Below are 18,553 nucleotides of genomic sequence, written 5' to 3' on the forward strand. Positions count from 1 at the left end.
ATGTAGTCCCTAATTATTTTATACACCCCCACATCACTAATACCAACATTTTCTTGAAGAACATTGGCCAATTCTGCTGTCCATGACTTTTACTCTATGCAGCCCCTATTTGTTTTCTACACCCACCACTTCACTACTTGCACAATATTAATGAAAAAATGGGCCCATTCTGCTCCCCAAGAATTTTACTCTATGCAACCCCTATTTGTTGTCTACACCTACCTGTTCATTATTTGCAGTATATTAATGAAAAACAAGGGCCCATTCTGCTGCCCGTGATAATGTAATTAATTATTACAACATAACCAATGAAAAAAAAAAACTTCTAAATTTATAATGTAATTAATTATTAGAATATAATCAATGAGAAAAAAAAAATCTAAATCTACAATGTAATTAATTATTACAAGATAATCAATGAAAAAAAATAAAAAATACAATTTCCTAAATCATTCTTTAAACTGTAATAAGTTTCTTTCCTTTCCAATTATTATTTCTTTTGCTAATTACCTTTCCTTCTTTTATTAATTATCCTTTTATTCTCACTTTCATTTTTTTGTTATGAAAGAACTTTAACTTTCACGTTCTATTAAATCAGTTTTAGTTAAATGGAAATAGTAAATCCAATTAAATCAGTTTAGTAAAATTGAAATGAGCGTTTTGTAGATCAATTTATTTTGAATAGAATTAACATATGCATTGTGATAACAAGTACACGTACACCAACTTTCTTCTTTCCCATTTTCACGCACATAAGCTTTCAAGGTGTTCCATTATAGTTTTTTATTTTTTTAACTTCAAAACAAAATTATGTGATGTCGGACCATCCAAGCTTTGGACTACATCATTATGTTTGTAGTAAAACCATTAGATAAATTCAACAACAATCTCATAAAAGGTAACAATCACATAAACAACAATAATCACAAAAAAAAATTAATCAAAAAGAAAGTAATTTTAAAACTTCACCTTAGAAAAATGCACGTTGGAACAACGACGATGAAGGAACTGGGAGTTGAACGTGGTGGAGGGCACTGGAGGTGTAACACTCCATAATTTACATATAACTATTACAATAAAAGTTCTCCTAGTTTCTATACAAACTTGGAGTTTTTCAAAACATTCCTAATACATGATTAGGATTTATAGAAATATAAATATTTACAATACAGGTTTCAAAATCAACACCCTAAAGCTCTTCAGACCCTCCGATACCTGTAAGATCATCTGCTCGTGTACGTAGTACAGTCATCGCAGTTCAAACACAACAAGAAAAGCAAGGGTAAGCTAATGCAAAGAAAATCCATAACATAATTCATGGAAATAGAACCAATTTAGACTAACAATTTATAAACATTTCTTTAGTAATTTCATGTAAAATTCCAATACCAATTCCATCATTCATATAGACCACACATGGATCTATTTTCAATCACAATCATTGGATTTCATTTCAATCCCACTTCGTCTTCCGGAAGACTCATTAAGTATGCCCCTACCAGAGACTAACACTTGATCCAAAGATTACCAACGAATCCAATAGAAAGGATCAAGGTAAGTTCAAACATCCAATACCGAGTGTCTACAGTGGGACTCGGTGTGTATGAACTCCCTCTCAGCTTCTCACCACCTAATATCTTAGTCTACATGACTTAGATCATTAGTGAAGCCAGAGGATCTCCGTTAAACATCCCTCAATTGCTTGCTTTCCAAGCAACTTCTAGAATTTTATTCCCCACAATCTGGATAAGCTTCAAGATTTACGGGCCTAATGCAAGTTATCCAAACAGAACAAAAATTCAGTATATAATAGAATAAGTTGAGAGGATTAAACTTCTCAACTGACCTCACAAAGATTGATGACTAAATCCTAAGGAAAAACAGAGAACAAAGGATATTTAGAGTAAAAATGAACTTACTCTGTTTGAAAATCTGATCGGGTAGAAATGTTCCTAAACTCCTCTGCTACAGCGTGGTATGATCAGATTCTAAAATAGATGAGGTATGAAGTGAGAAATTAAGAGAGAAGGGAGAAGAGAGAAGTTGGTAAAGAGAGAAAGTGATTTGGAAGAAAGAAGAAGAAAGAAAAGAATGGTGGGGGTGGGGGTCTGCTGCTTTTTAAAAAAAAAGCGTTGTTACAGGAGGCGCGACGTCGAATGTAGTGAGGGTTGTGACGGACTTCGAGTTGAAACAAAGAAGAACAAAATGTTAACAAAAATAAGAAAAAAGAAGAGAAGAGAAAGGAAGAAACAAGAGTAAACTAGCGTGAAGAAGGCCGAATCAGTGACAACAGGACGAAGGATGAAACTGCATGGCACCGGGGTAGCAAAATGCTCACAATGAGGAGAGTGAGTATGAAAGGGAGAAGAAATTTAATTAGGTTTCTCAATTTGAGAAAATTGAGGAAAACTGAGACTGGAGTAATGAAATGTGCTATTTATTAGCATAGTGTATTCGTTAGCCACGTCGCATAACTGGAAATGGCTTTTGCGTCAGTTAGCCAAGTGTCATCTCATGACTCAAAACTTACTACATTATTATGTGCTTCATTTGAAAAAATTCAATTCCTTTTGGAACTCACATCAATATATAATTTTATTACTGTATTATGGGCATTGTGTTATTTTCTATTTTTTTTTAACATATTAAAACAGTTATCAAAAGCAATATTTAATGTAGAGTAGTTTTTTTAATTTAATTTTCTAAGATATATCTCAATTTCTTCAATTTCTAATTTGAATTTTTGGAATTTTATCACTATTTTTTTTCTCTTCGCTTTTTCTCACTTTATCTTTCTTCTTCCTCAAATCTCTTGAAACCCAATAAGATGACTCTTATACTCTTTGCGTCTCTCATACATACGGATACACATAGATCTATATTTCATTTAAATAAATATAAATATACATATAATAATAATAAAAATAAAAAATGTGGATGTACAAGTGCAGGAACGTCTCGCTGGTAATAATAATGTAAACAAATCTTTTTTAAAGCTTGTGAAAATTTATATATATATATATATATATATATATATATATACTGATTCATCCAACTAGTTCATAAATTAAAAGAACGGATCTCTAGTCTGAAGTTCAGATATTTTAATCAACAAGTCAAAATTTCAACTTATTTAAATTAGTTAAATTTATCAAACTAATTGGTCAGTCAGTTAAGTTTGAAAACATTTTTAGTTGATTCAGTCCAGAAGCACTAGATTCACTAAACTATATATGAATTGTTACACTATTAGTTTAAACACCCTTTTGTAAAAGTGAAATTATTTGATCAATAATTAATTATGAATAATTGCTTTAGAGAAGATAATTACCATGGATCCGAAAAGGATGGTTTGTGAGCATTCATCTTCATATTTTTGACAAGCAACTTAAAGCCCTGCATTGGAGAGATTATTTTCTTTTGACTTTGCATCAATATTCTCAACTTCCTCTTCTTCTGTGACATACCAATTATAAGGAAGCTGGATTTTAGGCCCGGAGCAACTGTTGCTTTTTTTTACATAATCAAAGTGGACATGATTATGATTTAATTGAGAAAGAAATCTTTGTTTGAACCTTCTTAAGTCATGGATATCTTTCTTGAGTATTCTATCCATCCACCATCCCTGGATCTTAACACTTGGTTGCGCTTTAAATGTGATATGCGCCCCTGTTTTCACAAAATGACAGTGTTCTCGACTGATGTAAATTATCCAAATGTGTTCAGATCCATTCTCCTCCAAATTAAGTCGCATATCAAAGTACTCTTCTGTGTATTCACTTTCAAAAGAAAGATAAAACGGATGCGTTGAAGAAAATGAACTATGTGGAGATCTAGCAATCGCATCACTATTGTTGCCCTTAAATATTACACAAAAGGTAAAGCCAATCCAGTTGTCAATTGTATCACATTCAACTATCCTTATAATTGAATCTCCTCCAAACATATCAACGTTCCTCTTTGGAACTGCCCATTCCCAAGGATTAACAATGTCAAAGCCACACCGAAAATTACAGGGTTCCTATTACCATAAGGAAAATCACAATGCAAATTTTATTATGATCAATTATACTACAATGAAATTGGTTGTTAATGAAAAGTAACTTATACAATTAATTTCTAAAGACATTACTAACAATGAATTAGGCACATATGTCAGTCAAAGACAAAGAAAAAAGACAAGGTTGTAGAATGTGAACCTTAATTAGTCTGAAAAGCCATCCAAGTTCCCAAATCCCAAACTTCTTGGGACAATCAAAAAGATATAAGCCTGACCTATGATCACGTGATCCGGATACTGTTTTAAAATACCTCCCCCCTGATGTAGCTACTTCAATTGGAAGTACATCGAAAGATTTAAGCTCATGGCAATGAGACAAGTTTAAATATGCTAGACAATGAAGCGCCCTGAAAGAAGAAGGTACTGAAACAATTTTGTTTCCCTGTAGATTCAGTCTTTCCAAACACCTTAACTCTCCAATAGCATCAGGCACTTCTTGTAGATTGCAAAAGCTTAGGTCCAAAAGAATCAAAGATTTTAAATGGGATGAAAATGCTTGTCTTGGTAGCAGATCTGTTAGGTTCAAGCAACCACATAAATCCAGTGTTTGAAGAGATACCAAAGAATTAATATCAGTTGGTATACTGACAAGCTCTATGCAGCCTCTCAAACTCAAGAATGTAAGATTTGAAAGGACTCCAATAGATTCATGCATAGTGGATAAACTTGAACAGTTATCCATGTCAAGGTACTCAAGATGTGTTGCCCTTGTAAAATCTGGGGTGCTTTCGAGTTTAGTACAACCCGAGAGATGTAAAACTCTCAGAGAACTCATGTTACCTACACGACCAAAGTCAATGATAACTAGATTGCAACAATTTCGCAAATTCAAGAAAGCAAGCTTCTTGAGAAATCCAATTGATGAATGGATATGTGATAAACTCGTACATCCAGAAAGATCTAGCCTTTCAAGATTTATGATTCTGGACAAATCAGGAGTATCAGTCAGGTCCTTGGAGTTACTTAAATCTATCCTTCTCAAGTTAGGACAACTCTGTGAAAAGAAAACAGACAATCAACTATTAGTATCTAATAATAAAATTTCAATTTCATTATTTCTCTTTTAGTTTGGTATGCTTTCAAAATTAAAGACATACTAAGAGATGAAAAAAGAGAGTTTCATTTTGGTTCATTAAGTTGGAAAAAAAACATTATAATGTCATCCAAAAGGATGAACTCTGATCATAGTTACTTAAATTAATAAACTTTCACAATAATCAACTATTATAATAATTAAATGGTAGAGAAAATTACACTTGAAATAACCAAAATAATATTTAAATTGTTATCAATTTTAAGTAAATGTTTATTTAAATTTGAATTTCAAAATTATTACCACATTATACAATCCTACTAACCATCAAGTTCACAGAAAATTATGACATTATAAAACATTATATAAATGTGCTTTATATAATATATAGCACTTCCTCGAAAATGGAAAACACAAATTACTTTAATCAAGGAAAAAATATTATCCATTAATATTTTATTTGGAAAAGTTATTAAATTTATTATTAACTTATTTAAACAGCATAATAGTGTACGGTAAATATATTAAAATAATTTATTTTAGTATCTTCTAGCTTATAATATCTAAACTACTTCAGTTAATTTATTTAGTTTCTTTCTTGTTATTTTTCATATTTTAATATATTTTATATTATTTTTAATTTCCTTTTCTTTATTATTATCTGTTTCAATTCTGGAAATAATTAATAATTATATTATTTTAGTATTTGTTATTTTTTAAAAAATTTGTATACAATTAAAGTTAAAAAAATAATATTATAAATTAAAGTAACCAATATTTTTATATGATGATATGAAAAGTTACATCCTACACAAAATGTAAAAATGAAATTAAAAAAAAATTGATTGATATTCATCTTGTTACCCATTTAAATAAAATGATTTTTTTAAATAAAAAAATATATACAACTTGTAAATAAATAAATTTTTAATAATAAGAAATTCATATATGAATGTGATGATTATATTACCTTGAGGCCTTCCCATAAACGTTTGATGTGACTGTTAGGCATATTCAATTCCACAAGATTAGAGGCTGTAAAATATGGTGGCAGGGAAGCAAAAGGATAATCGTGCCACAAAAGATATCGCAGCCTGTCAGAAAGAAATTCCAGGCTTCCTGAAATTTTTGTGTGATATAATATCAGTAATGTCAGCTCCTTCATTCTTGACAATCCATCAACAGTACATTCGGACATTTCTTCTTTTTTATCTAAAACTATGGCTTTCACCTTCTCTGTTCCCTGAAACTCAGAAAAAAACATGTAAGAAAAACACACTTCATCAAGTCATTTTAGTAACTAGAATATTAAACATTTTTATAAAAGAAAGGAAAATAGTGAAGTTTTAGTTTGAAATAATTGTACTATAAATTCAATATCCAAACTTAACTTCCCTCGTACTAAAAATATATTGATCGAAAAGCATAAATATTAACAATAATAAAATGATCATATTGATGTTAAGAAAATAATCTTAGTCTAAATGGAATAACCAATGCCATTAACCATGTAGCAGATATTAAAAAAAATCTCATTTCCATGATTCAATAAACATTTCACATGACTCTGTAAGTTTGAAGATGTAACTTGTTACCGTTTCTGTTGTCAAGACTTGCAAGAAGTCTTTATGAAGCCAAATTCTACTCCATGATCCTGGTTCATCGGGAGATTGGTCCCGAACCATTTTCTTTCCTAATTCTTGTAACAATTCATGCATAAGAATTTCTTCATTGCTAATAGTGATGAGTGATTTCTCAACGAGTCTTGAAATCCCAATGTGAGGGTATAAGCCACAAGAGTCTAGAATTCGCTTAACATAATCCTCCCTCTCCCCTCTAAAGAAACAAGCAATGTGTAAAAATATTTGTTTTTCCTCGTGGTTTAGTCCATCAACACTTATTTGAAGTACATTCATAATTTTATTATCTGGACTATTCTCCAATCTATTCAACACATCTCTCCATTCAACAGCCTCTCGAGCACACAAGAAAGAACCCAACACTCTAATTGCCAATGGAAGACATTGGGCATACGTGAGTACCTCAGGAATCAACTCCACACAGCCACTGCTTTGCTCTTCACTTTTGAAGGCTTTTCTACAAAACAATTCACAAGCATCCTTCTCATTCAATAATGAAACCTTGTGTATCAATACATCACCTTCATACACTTTCAAAATATGCTCATCTGTGGTGGTAATAACCATTCTACTTCCCTTCAAAAGCAATTTAGGTTTTATGGCCAAATTTTCCAATTGCTCTAACTCATCAACATTGTCCAGAACTATGAAGACATTAATGTTGGGTAGCCTATTTCTTACAATCCCTGATATTTCAATAGGACTACTCATATCTAGAGTGTTCTCACGTAATGTTTGATAAATGATTTCTCTCTGTACAGCAGTATGGCCACCATCCCTATAAAGTTTGCTCACATCCTCAATGAAACAAGAAGCATCAAACCTGTGAGAGATTTTGTCATATAGGACAGCAGCATGAGTAGTCTTTCCTATTCCATTCATTCCCCAAATTCCTAAAACTTGAACATCATCATTGTTTGAACTTAATCTCAATTTATCTTCTAATGCTTGTACGCGTGGTTGTATCCCAACAAGGTCATTAACAAACCATGAAAACTTATGGTTTAATTTTTTAACTACCGCTTGAACAATGTTTTGAATCTGTTCAAACTCTGGCCTGCAAGAAAAGGAAAAAAAATAGAGCACTAAACAATTACTTAAATTGTCATGGTATGAATCTGAGAAAACAAAACAAATAACTGCAATTGACACTTACTTGTCCCTGAGATCCCAACCAGCTGAATTGGCCAAATCCGTCATAGCCCTCTCCCATCCACGAACCTTGTCCCGATCATTTCTGAATTTTGATCTGTGTGAAACAAAGTCGTTCTTGTAAACCCCATTCTGATGTCTTACATGAGATGGATCTACATCATAGAAAACGGGGAAAACAGTGTGGTCAGATCGTTGCTTGCAATAAGCTATGGCGGCCATTTCGTCTAAACACCAAGTGGAGGAAGCATAATTTTCGGAGAAGACAATTATAGAAAGGCGTGAATGTTGAATTGCTTGTAGAAGCTGCGGGGAAATGGATTCTCCTTTCTGTAGTTTGTGGTTATCGTTGAAAACGAAGATTCCCTTTCGGAGGAGATGAGAGGAGAGATGATCAACAAAAGAGTTGCGGGTGTCAGGACCTCTGAAACTGATAAACACATCGTATCTGTAGTCTTGATTTTGGATGGTGCCGAAGGAGTTACAGGAAGAAGAAGAAGAAGATGATGATCGACCACCCAACCGATTCCAAAACCGTTTAAGCCCTGATTTACTTTTCTCCATCTATGAATTATTCTCTTCGCCTACCACTGTTCCTTCAGCTTCACACCACACACTGCGGATGAACAACGCTTGCTGTTGCGACGAGAGGAAGGAGTCAATTAGACTTTGACCAGTTCAACCGACATATTTCTTTTAAAAATATAATACATTTATCATATAAATTTGGTTTAATAAAAATAGAAGAATTAAAATAATAATAATAAATAATATTGTTACGCATGACTTTCTCATAGGCGGCGATCACCATAATAGTCAAGTACATAGTGGTCAATGCTTCATCATCATCGTACAACCTGCTTATACGATGATTGTCGTTGAATAAATTAGAAGCAGTGGTTTCCACATCGTATTTTAAACTCAAACTCCCCTCATCAGATGAAAAGGTCATCACCATGAAGGTAGACTAGAAAATTGTTTGGAGATGTTATGAGAACAGTCTTAAGAGTCGACGAGGAACTTACGTGATAACAACATGCGCAAAGTAGACCAGGACATAGACCGACCACAGTAGACGTCCCGAGCCGACAGGAGATGTCAAGGTGGTCCAGATAAATGGTAGAGTTTTTAAGATGGGAGCAGCGTTGCACAAAGAGCTAGAGAGTAAATTAAGGGAAATCCTATAGAAGAACATGGACGCCTTTGCGTGGTCAGCGACCAATATGTCAGGCATTGACCCCGATTTTTGTCCCACCACCTTAACATAGAGGTTGGCGCCAAGCCGGTAACACAAAGAAGGCGAATGCATAACAAGGAAAAACAACAGGCCATCAAAGAAGAGACCAAAAAACTATTAAGAGCCGATCATATCAAGGAAATCCAAAACCCTGGTTGGTTAGCGAATGTGGTGATGGTAAGGAAGACGAGCGGTAAATGAATGATGTGCGTCGATTACACAAACCTTAACAACACTTGCCCCAAGGACCCCTACCCGTTGTCAAACATCAACTCTTTGGTAGACAACGCTTCAGGGTGCGGCTTACTAAGTTTCGTGGACGCCTTCTTGGGGTACAATCAAATTAGAATGCACCCCCGGGATGAAGAGAAAACAGAGTTCATGGTTGACGCAACTAATTATTCCTACAAGGTCATGTCATTTGGCCTAAAGAACGCAAGTGCCACGTATCAGCAACTAATGGACAGGATACTGCAGCCTATGCTCAGACGAAACGTATAAGCATATGTGGATGACATGGTTGTCACTTCCAACCGACGTGATGCCCACCTTATGGACCTGGAGGAGTTACTCAGAACAATAGGAAAGCATCGACTCAAACTCAATCACAAAAAATGTATTTTCAGCTTCTAAGCTGGTAAATTCCTCGGGTTTCTATTGATCAAGAGAGGCATAGAGGCCAATCAAACAAGTGTGTCGCTATAATTAGCATGAGGAGCCTAACCAAGAGGTACAACGACTAATGGAGAGGGTTGAAGCCTTATCGCATTTTCTCTCCGCCAGTGGCGAACATGGGTACCCATACTTTCAATGCCTCCAGAAGAACGACATGTTCACCTAGACTACCAAGTACGAGGAAGCTTTTTCTAGGTTAAAAGAATACCTAGCTAATCCTCCCGTGCTAAGTAGGCCTCTAAGGGGGACACCAATCCGATTATACTTTTCAGTCACAGAACGTGCCATCAGTTCGGTTCTAGTGCAGGATTCAGGTAAAGGCCAGTGTCCGATGTATTTTGTAAGTAAAGTGCTACAAGGTGCCGAGCTGAGATATCAAAGCACAGAAAAGGCCGCCCTAGCTGTCGTCTTCACAGCTCGGCATTTAAGGCATTATTTCCAAAGCTTTAACGTGATAGTCATGACTGACCTCCCATAAAGCAGGTACTCTTAAAACCCGATGTTGCGAGGCGAATGGTCAGATGGGCCATCGAACTATCAGAGTTTGATGTTTCTTTCGAACCACGGGGCCCGTTGAAGGGCCAAGTTTACACCGACTTTTTGACCGAGCTAGTCCCTATCAGTTCAGACTGTGCCAACACTGGTATGTATAAGATTTGTCAAAAAGTACTAGGTGGTTTATTTGATGAGTAGCGAGGTTTTAATGGGTTATTTTTACATTTGTTTGTATTAGAATATCTGGATAATATGTTTCTGTTTGTGTAAGTTTAGAGGGAAATGTGTCTTAGGTTGGATTTATGTATAAAGGTCGAGGTTGTGAACAGAGAATATAACTTTTATTTCACTGCTACTTTTCAAAATAAGAATACAATCTCTCTAAATAGTCTTACAATAAACTTCTCAAATTCTACCTTCTCTCGCATAAAACCTATACTAAAAATTACATTTAAAATGACATTCAAAACTAGAATTAAAGGTAATAATTATTGGCTATTCAAATTTCAAAATAAAACTGATGACAAATTTGAGTTTATTGCTAACAGAGATATCCCTGAAATACCCCTATTATTTATTCGTTTTTTATGATAAAAAAAATCTTATATGTGTTTGAGGACTTGCATATAATTACTTTCATGTTACTTAGTCTCTATAACAACTTATGTTACTTCAGTTACTCTGTTATATCAGTCACTGTACTCACATCCATATATAAATATAACTCTGCATGGCACTGTTGTGTGTAATTGGTTTTTACATAGAGAAATAATACACAACCTCTCTTTTCCCACTTACTCTCTCACAATATTCTTTTTCTCTCTCTCTCCTTTTACTCACATGGTATCCAAAGCCAATATGGCTGATAAAACACTCACCCATGTCGCTACATCTTCAAGCAACACCACAACCCAAATTTTTTCTGCTCCTGCCTCTTTTCCACATATCTTTACCACCCCTATTCACTTCAAATTGGAAGAAGGTAACTATCTCTTTGGCAACAACAAGTCATGGCCACTCTTCGGAGCCTCAATCTCACCAAATTCTTGGATGTTGCATCTACTCCTTCCTAGTTTTCCACTGCTGCAGATGAATCTACCTACACCTTCTCTCCTGCTTTTCTTTCTTTTGAACGCCAAGATCAGGCATTGTAGCCTGGCTCCTTTCTTCCATTTCAACATGGTGGGACTCTCTTCCTCTCATCAAATCTAGTCCAAACTTCATATTCACTATGCATCAAAGACTCGTGCCTATGTCAAGAAATTACGCATGCTTTTACGCTCTCCCAAAAGAGAGCGTTCCATCTCTGTTTATCTTCAAGACATCAAGAAATCTGTTGATTCCCTGGTTGTCGCTGGATCACCCATCTCCATAGAAGAACACATTGAAATAATTCTTAATGGCTTACCCGAAGAGTACGATGCCTTCATTACCTCTGTCATATCTCGCACAAACCCTGACATGGTAGACGAAGTCGAGGCTCTCCTTTTGGCCCAAGAAGAACGCTTAGAAAGATATCACAACAACAATGATCTTCTTTATCAGGTTAATGCCATTTCTTTTAATCCTGCTAAATCTTCTCCAAATGCGCACAGAAACACTCGTGGCTTCTCAAGATCCAAGTTCACTTCAAAGTCTTCTCGGTTTGTCGGTGACAGATCAACACCAAAACCATCATGGCTCTCTTCTTCATCTTCTTCCAACTTCACTTCTTTCACCAAGATTCAGTGTCAAATTTGTTGGAAAACTAGCCATTATGCGTTCGATTGTTGGGATAGGTATGACAAAAAACCTTCATCTTCTTTTTCTGCTAACCATTCACAGTTTGCTCCTCCATTACGTGACAACGATGAACCATCCATTCTCGGTTCTCCTCCTTCTACCCATGAATCTCTTTGGTACCCTGACAGTGGTGCATCTCATCACTTTACGCATGATGCTTCCACTCTCAATGACAAAATCCCTTACACTGGATCCGAAATCGTCAAAATAGGTCATGGTTCTGGCTTATATATTAAACATATTGGTTTTGCAGATTTCATTAATCCAACAAATCATCATATATTCTCTCTGAATAAACTATTACATGTTCCTCACATCAATAAAAAAACCTTCTTAGCGTCTCTCAATTTGCTCATGATAATGTTGTTTTCTTTGAATTTCATCCTCACCATTGTTTTGTTAAAAAGCAGGACACCAAGGAGATATTTCTTCAAAGAAGGCTTACAAATGGTCTATATATTTTCTCAAATTTTGTTCCTTACTCTCCATCAGCTGCTCATAATACTATTGTTTCACCTACAACTGACACTTACACTTTATGGCATGCACGTTTTGGTCATGCTAATGACACTATTATTCATCGTATTATGAAACACTGTCAACTTCCATTTTCTGCAAAAACTGGTTTCTGTGATTCATGCATTATTGGTAAAGCTCTTCAATTACCTTTTTTTTTTCTGATTTTCACACTGTTTACACTGCACCCTTACAACTTATATATATTGATATTTGGGGACCATCTCCCACTGCATCTTCTAATGGATCATATTACTACATTGCCTTTCTTGATCCTTACACAAAATATACTTGGTTTTATCTTTTAAAACGTAAAACCCAAGCCGCACCAATTTTTAAATCTTTCAAAACCTTTGCTGAAAAAAAAATCGGGTATCAACTTAAAGTTATTCAAACAGATAATGTAAGAGAATTTTTATGCATTAAATCATATCTTGATGAACATGGCATCCATCATCGTTTAACTTGTCCCTACACCCATGAGCAAAACGGGTCAATTGAAAGAAAGCATCGTCACATTACTGAGGTTGGTTTGACTCTTCTTGCTCATGCATATCTTCCTATTAAACATTGGGGTGAAGCCTTCACCACTGTCGTGACCATCATCAATGCTTTACCATCACCAGTTCTTAAATTTGATAATCCTTATCACTTGCTTTTTAACAAACAACCTGATTACTCCTTTTTTAATATTTTTTGTTATGCATGTTATCCTTTAATGCGCCCATTTTCCAAAAATAAACTAAATTTTCGCTCTGCTATCTGCTTATTTCTTGGTTATAGCCCTCAATACAAAGGGTATGTATGTGTCTCCAACGAAGGTAAGACATATATCACACGACATGTTGTTTTCAACGAATCTCTTTTTCCATATTCACAATTCTTTCCCTTACTCGATACTAATCCCACACCCTTGCATAGCTCTTCATCTCTACCATCATTAACTGTTTTGGATTTTGCTTCCCCTACATCTCCATCATCATCATCTCCTTCTTTAGACACTATTTCTTCTCATTCTTTTGCATCTCAATCCTATATTTCTTCCCCATCTCCTATTAACACACCACACGAGCATCCACCTATCACTCAAAAATATTCATCCCATGATCACAAGAGGAAAGTCTGGTATCTCTAAACCACGAGTATTTTCATCTACTGTTGATATCGAGGTTGTTCCTTCCACAGTCAAAGAAGCCTCAAACTTCCTAACTGGGTTGCTGCTATGAAGGAAGAGTATGATGTGCTTCTCGTTAATCACACTTGGACTCTCACTTAGCCACCGCAAGGCATTCAACCAATTGGCTGTAAATGGGTTTTCAAAAACAAGTACAATGTTGATGGCTCCTTTCAACGTCACAAAGCTCGCCTAGTTGCTAAAGGATTTTGTCAACATGCAGGAATAGATTACTCAGAAACGTTCAGTCCTGTAGTCAAGCCGACAACCATCTGCATCATCTTAACCATAGCTCTCTCCAAACAATGGCCCATCCATCAAATTGACATCAACAATGTGTTCCTCTATGGTGACCTCCAAGAATCCGTTTATATGCTTCGACCTCTAGGTTTTAAAAGTGATCCCACTCTAGTTTGCAAACTTCACAAAGAAATATATGGACTTAAACAAGCACCACGTTATTAGTTCCATAAGCTAAGTCAAACTCTATTTTCCTTTGGTTTCTCTGCAACTAAATCAGACACCTCTCTATTTATCAAAATTGCCCAAGATGTTACTTTATTTGTTTTAATTTATGTCGATGACATCCTAATCACTGGTAGTTCTCTTCTTGTTATACAATCCCTAATCTCTTCCCTATAACAACACTTTGGACTAAAAGATCTTGGTCGCCTTCACTACTTCCTCGGCATTGAGATCTCTTGGACAACTCATGGCTCTCTACATTTATTCCAAACAAAGTACATCACTGACTTGCTTCACAAATCTGGAATTCTCTCATCCAAACCGCAGCCTACGCCCATGATATCTTCCATGTGTCTCACTCGTGATGGCACTACAACAATTGATGATCCCTCTCTTTATTGGTCCATTATTGGTTCCCTGAAATACATCTTAATCATCAGACTTGAGTTATCCTACAGTGTCAACAAAGTTTGTCAGTATCTTCATAATCCTCAACTTCACCATTGGAAAGCTGTAAAACACATTCTGCGATACCTAGCTGGAACACGGTCCCATGGTCTTCTTCTGCAGCCTTAAACTCATATCACCATTGTCACCTTTGTCGATGTTGACTGGGGGTCTGATCTAAATGATCGTAAGTTCATTTCTGGTTATACCGTGTTCTTAGGATCCAATCTTGTTGTCTGGTCTTCCAATAAGCAAAAGACGATCTCCCGCAGTACAACTGAAGCTGAATATCGAAGCATTGTCACTGCCCTTGCGGAGATCAAATGGGTTTCCAATCTGCTTAAACAACTGAGCATCTCTTTTCCAACACCAAAGATTTATAGTGACAACTTAGGATTTGTTCTTCTTGCTGCTAACCCCATTATGCACTAAAAAACCAAACACTTTGATCTTGATCTACATTTTGTGTGCAACTCCCTTCAACAACATCCACTTCAACTCTCTCATGTTCCAGGCCGTCTACAACTTACTTACATTCTCACCAAGCCTCTCACTGGGTCTTCCTTTCACAAGTTTATGGCTAAACTAATGGTTGTCTCTAATCCCACCATTAATTTACGAGGGATGTTACTTAGTCTCTGTAACAGCTTCTGTTACTTCAGTTATTGTGTTATACCAACCACTGTACTCACACCCATATATAAATATAACTTTGCATGACATTGTTGTGTGTAATTGGTTTTTACATAGAAAAATAATACACAACCTCTCTTTTCCCACTTACTCTCTCACAATATTCTTTTTCTCTCTCTCTCCTTTTACTCACATTTCATGTCTCAATCTATCCTTGTATGTGATGATCCCTCTATTTAGTGGTCTATCTATGCAAGGTGTATCTGCACTTGTTTTGTAGGGGTCCGCTAGTGCATAGCAAAATCACAACAAATTTCTATCACTTTGTTCCTCAACATGCAAAGACACATCGTGCAAAAAAATTCTCTGCAGTGTTTATGCTTACAAAAGGAGGCAACCCACCTATTAATGGTGATTCACAATGTTTCAGTTGTTTACTGCAAAATCTGGAAGTGAGGAATATATTGTGGGGGTGGTACTACGTACTGAGAATCAAAATCTTTGAATCATAATGAAAAATAAAATTGGATAGGGACTATTAATGTTGCTCAATCGTTGTTATCTTTTTTTATTTTTTTTTTTCTTCACTAATATTGGATTCACCAGCTTTTTGGTTCAAACAAAGCATCACAAAGTTATATTACTTGCTATATCTACAATCTTAAGTTAAACTCTATTTGAGGGAAGTTGTAAGAGCCTTATGGATAACCTTAACTTGGGTAGTGCACAAAAGTAAAACATGTTATTTTTTTCTCTAATGTAATCAGTACTAACTAAGAGGAAATTATGAAGGTTAGAGGGATAAAAAATGGTATGATGTTAAGGTTTAAATGTACAATATCCAAAGGTTTTCTATTGTCTAAAGGTTAAGGTTAGGACATTGGGACATCCCTACACACCCTACTTCTCGTGTACAGTTATATATAATATATAATATATAATATAATATCTTTTTTATAAAAAGAATATATTCAGGAGTTTCATCTACCCAAATAGAAGAGAGACATAAATGCTCTCTAAGTATTTCGCGTATTTTTATATATGTTTGTTCAAGATCATATATTTTTAGAACAAGTAATGATTATACAATGATTATAGTGCAAGTGTACGATTTTTATTAAATAATAAAATATCGAATAATATACAGAAATTGTTTAGATTTTAAGAGAACAATTTAGTTCTAGTTTAAGTTATCGATTGTTAAATGTATTATAAAATAAAATTATTTAATAACAATTAAATTTAGAAACAAAAATAATTATTCACTATTTTGAATAAACTAAATACTGATTTAGAGACTAAAAAATTACTGATATTTAAAGTAATTTCTATTATTAATAAAAATTTATAAAATAGTTTCTAAATTGGTATCTAAATTAGCTATTAAGATTTTAGCTACTGTACCGTCCTAATAATTGGCTATGAATTGGGTCAGGCAAACCGGATCTACATACCGACTGAGAGGCTCCTCAGAACCTGTCCAGATCACGCTATAAATGTTGATGCAATATTCCCGATTACGCTATTGATGCCTGGAGGAACTAGGGTCAAAAATCCAAGCCCATGAAAGCTTATAAATAGACAACCACCCACAAGGAGTCTCTCAACTTGCATCTTTACAATATATTCCACTATATACACTATATTTTATGTTTTCACTAACTTGAGCGTCGGAGTGTAATCGCAGGTGGAGCTCCCAGAAGATCGGTTCGCTAAAGCATGGAAGCAGTTACCAACGCCTCATCCAGTTGGTCGACCGAGTACCAGAAGGGAAACCGAGAAGAGCTCACCCATAATCCGACCGATTTCGAGCCAGTGAGAACAGCTACTAATATTTTATATTTTAAATTAGTTTCTAAAAGACTAATAAAAAAACTAATTTAAAATATAAAGTAGTTAGTAGCCAAAACCTTGGTAGCTAATGGTTAAATACCAATTTAGAATCTACTTTATAACTTTTTTATTAATAATAAAAATTTCATTAGATACTAATAATTTTTGTAATTTATAAAAGTGACGAGAGTGTGTTGAAAAAGAATGTCGAACATATCACTACCCTACATTAAGCCCAATGCAAATATATGAAAGCACACTACAAGAAAATCATAAAATAGAAACCAATTTTTAGAAACAAAAAATAATTAGTTGCTATAGTGACTAAATTAGAGATCATTTTAGAGACCAATATTGGTAGCAAAAACCTTGGTTGCTAATTAGACACCAATTTAGAAACCATTTAACAATAATAGAAACTAATTTAGAAACCAAAATTTTTTTAGTCCCTAAAATTGTCTCTAATTTAGTCACTATAGCAACTAATTATTTTTAGTCTCTAAAAGTGATCTCACGAGGAAGTGGAAGGGAGTTAGGAGTAAGTTTATTAATGAAGATAATTAGTCTGAATATTATAGGGTTAGGTGGCACCATAAAAAGGAATTATTTAAAGGATTTGATCTTCAAGGAGCAGGTGGATATGGTGTGCCTACAAGAGACGAAGAGTTCAAGTTTTAGTAGGGAGAAGGTGTACTTTCTTTTGGGGTCTAATGAAGTTGACTGGGTTGAGAACAAAGTTATTAACAGTGTTGGTGGGGTTCTTACAATGTGGAGTAGCAAGTCATTTCAGTTGTCTAGGGTGGTAAACGGTAGGAACTACTCCATAATCGAAGGCCTTTGGAAGCATGGTAACGAGGTAAATGTAACGGTAACGAACGTTTATTACTCTAGCTCTTTATCGGAAAAGAAGGAGGTGTGGAGTGAAATCAATGTAGTTAGGCTTAATCAGTTGTCAAAGGCTTGGTGTATCATTGGAGATTTCAATTCTATTAGAGGAAAAAAGGAGAGAAATAGTTTGATATTGACGCTAGACTACTCCCGAGAAATAAAAGGCTTCAATGAGTTTATTGAAAGTTCGAAATTGGTTGATGTCCCGTTGGTAGGTAGGAAGTTTACTTGGTATAAGCCAAACGGGCTAGTAAAGAGCAGAATTGACAGAGTGTTGGTTTCAAAGGAATGGTTGGGTTGTTGGCCAAATTGCCAGCAGTTTGTGTTGAGCAGATCAGTCTCAGATCATTGTGTTGTTATACTCAAAGAGGTGTCTGTGGACTGGGGTCCAAAACCTTTTAAGTGTTTGGATGTTTGGCTAAAAGATAGCAGGTCTAGGGAGTTTGTGAGCTTGAGCTGGAATTCTTATAAGGTCGTAGGATATGGGATGTTTATTTTTAAAGAAAAATTGAAAAGATTGAAA

General features: G+C 34.9%; 1 protein-coding gene across 2 annotated transcripts; it reads right to left on the bottom strand.

Moving 5' to 3' along the window:
* Positions 1-970: 970 nt before the first annotated feature.
* LOC137837797 (disease resistance protein RPV1-like) lies at positions 971-8,934 on the bottom strand. 2 transcript variants are annotated; one of them, XM_068646930.1, is made up of 7 exons: positions 8,911-8,934; positions 7,890-8,521; positions 6,689-7,790; positions 6,064-6,336; positions 4,200-5,054; positions 3,332-4,021; positions 971-1,227 (listed from the first exon to the last, which is right to left on the bottom strand). In XM_068646930.1, exons 2-6 carry the CDS (start codon positions 8,447-8,449, stop codon positions 3,389-3,391), a joined length of 3,423 nt encoding a protein of 1,140 aa, XP_068503031.1. In that variant the 5' UTR covers positions 8,450-8,521; positions 8,911-8,934; the 3' UTR covers positions 971-1,227; positions 3,332-3,388. The 2 variants fall into 2 exon arrangements, with proteins under 2 accessions (XP_068503031.1, XP_068503030.1); XM_068646929.1 differs by lacking the exon at positions 8,911-8,934 and having other exon boundaries at positions 7,890-8,575.
* Between the last annotated feature and the right edge of the window lie 9,619 nt (positions 8,935-18,553).

The sequence above is a fragment of the Phaseolus vulgaris genome, chromosome 4, assembly GCF_000499845.2.
Source record: "Phaseolus vulgaris cultivar G19833 chromosome 4, P. vulgaris v2.0, whole genome shotgun sequence".
In the NCBI taxonomy this organism is placed as follows: Eukaryota; Viridiplantae; Streptophyta; class Magnoliopsida; order Fabales; family Fabaceae; genus Phaseolus; species Phaseolus vulgaris.

Bases quoted from the DNA above. Each gene is read 5' to 3' on its own strand.
- LOC137837797 (XM_068646930.1), bottom strand. From the start codon at position 8,449: ATGGAGAAAAGTAAATCAGGGCTTAAACGGTTTTGGAATCGGTTGGGT. The intron at 5,055-6,063 runs GTAATATAATCA...TTCTTTTCACAG, and splicing joins GTTTATGGGAAGGCCTCAAG to AGTTGTCCTAACTTGAGAAG. The intron at 4,022-4,199 runs GTTCACATTCTA...TTATGGTAATAG, and splicing joins GGCTTTTCAGACTAATTAAG to GAACCCTGTAATTTTCGGTG.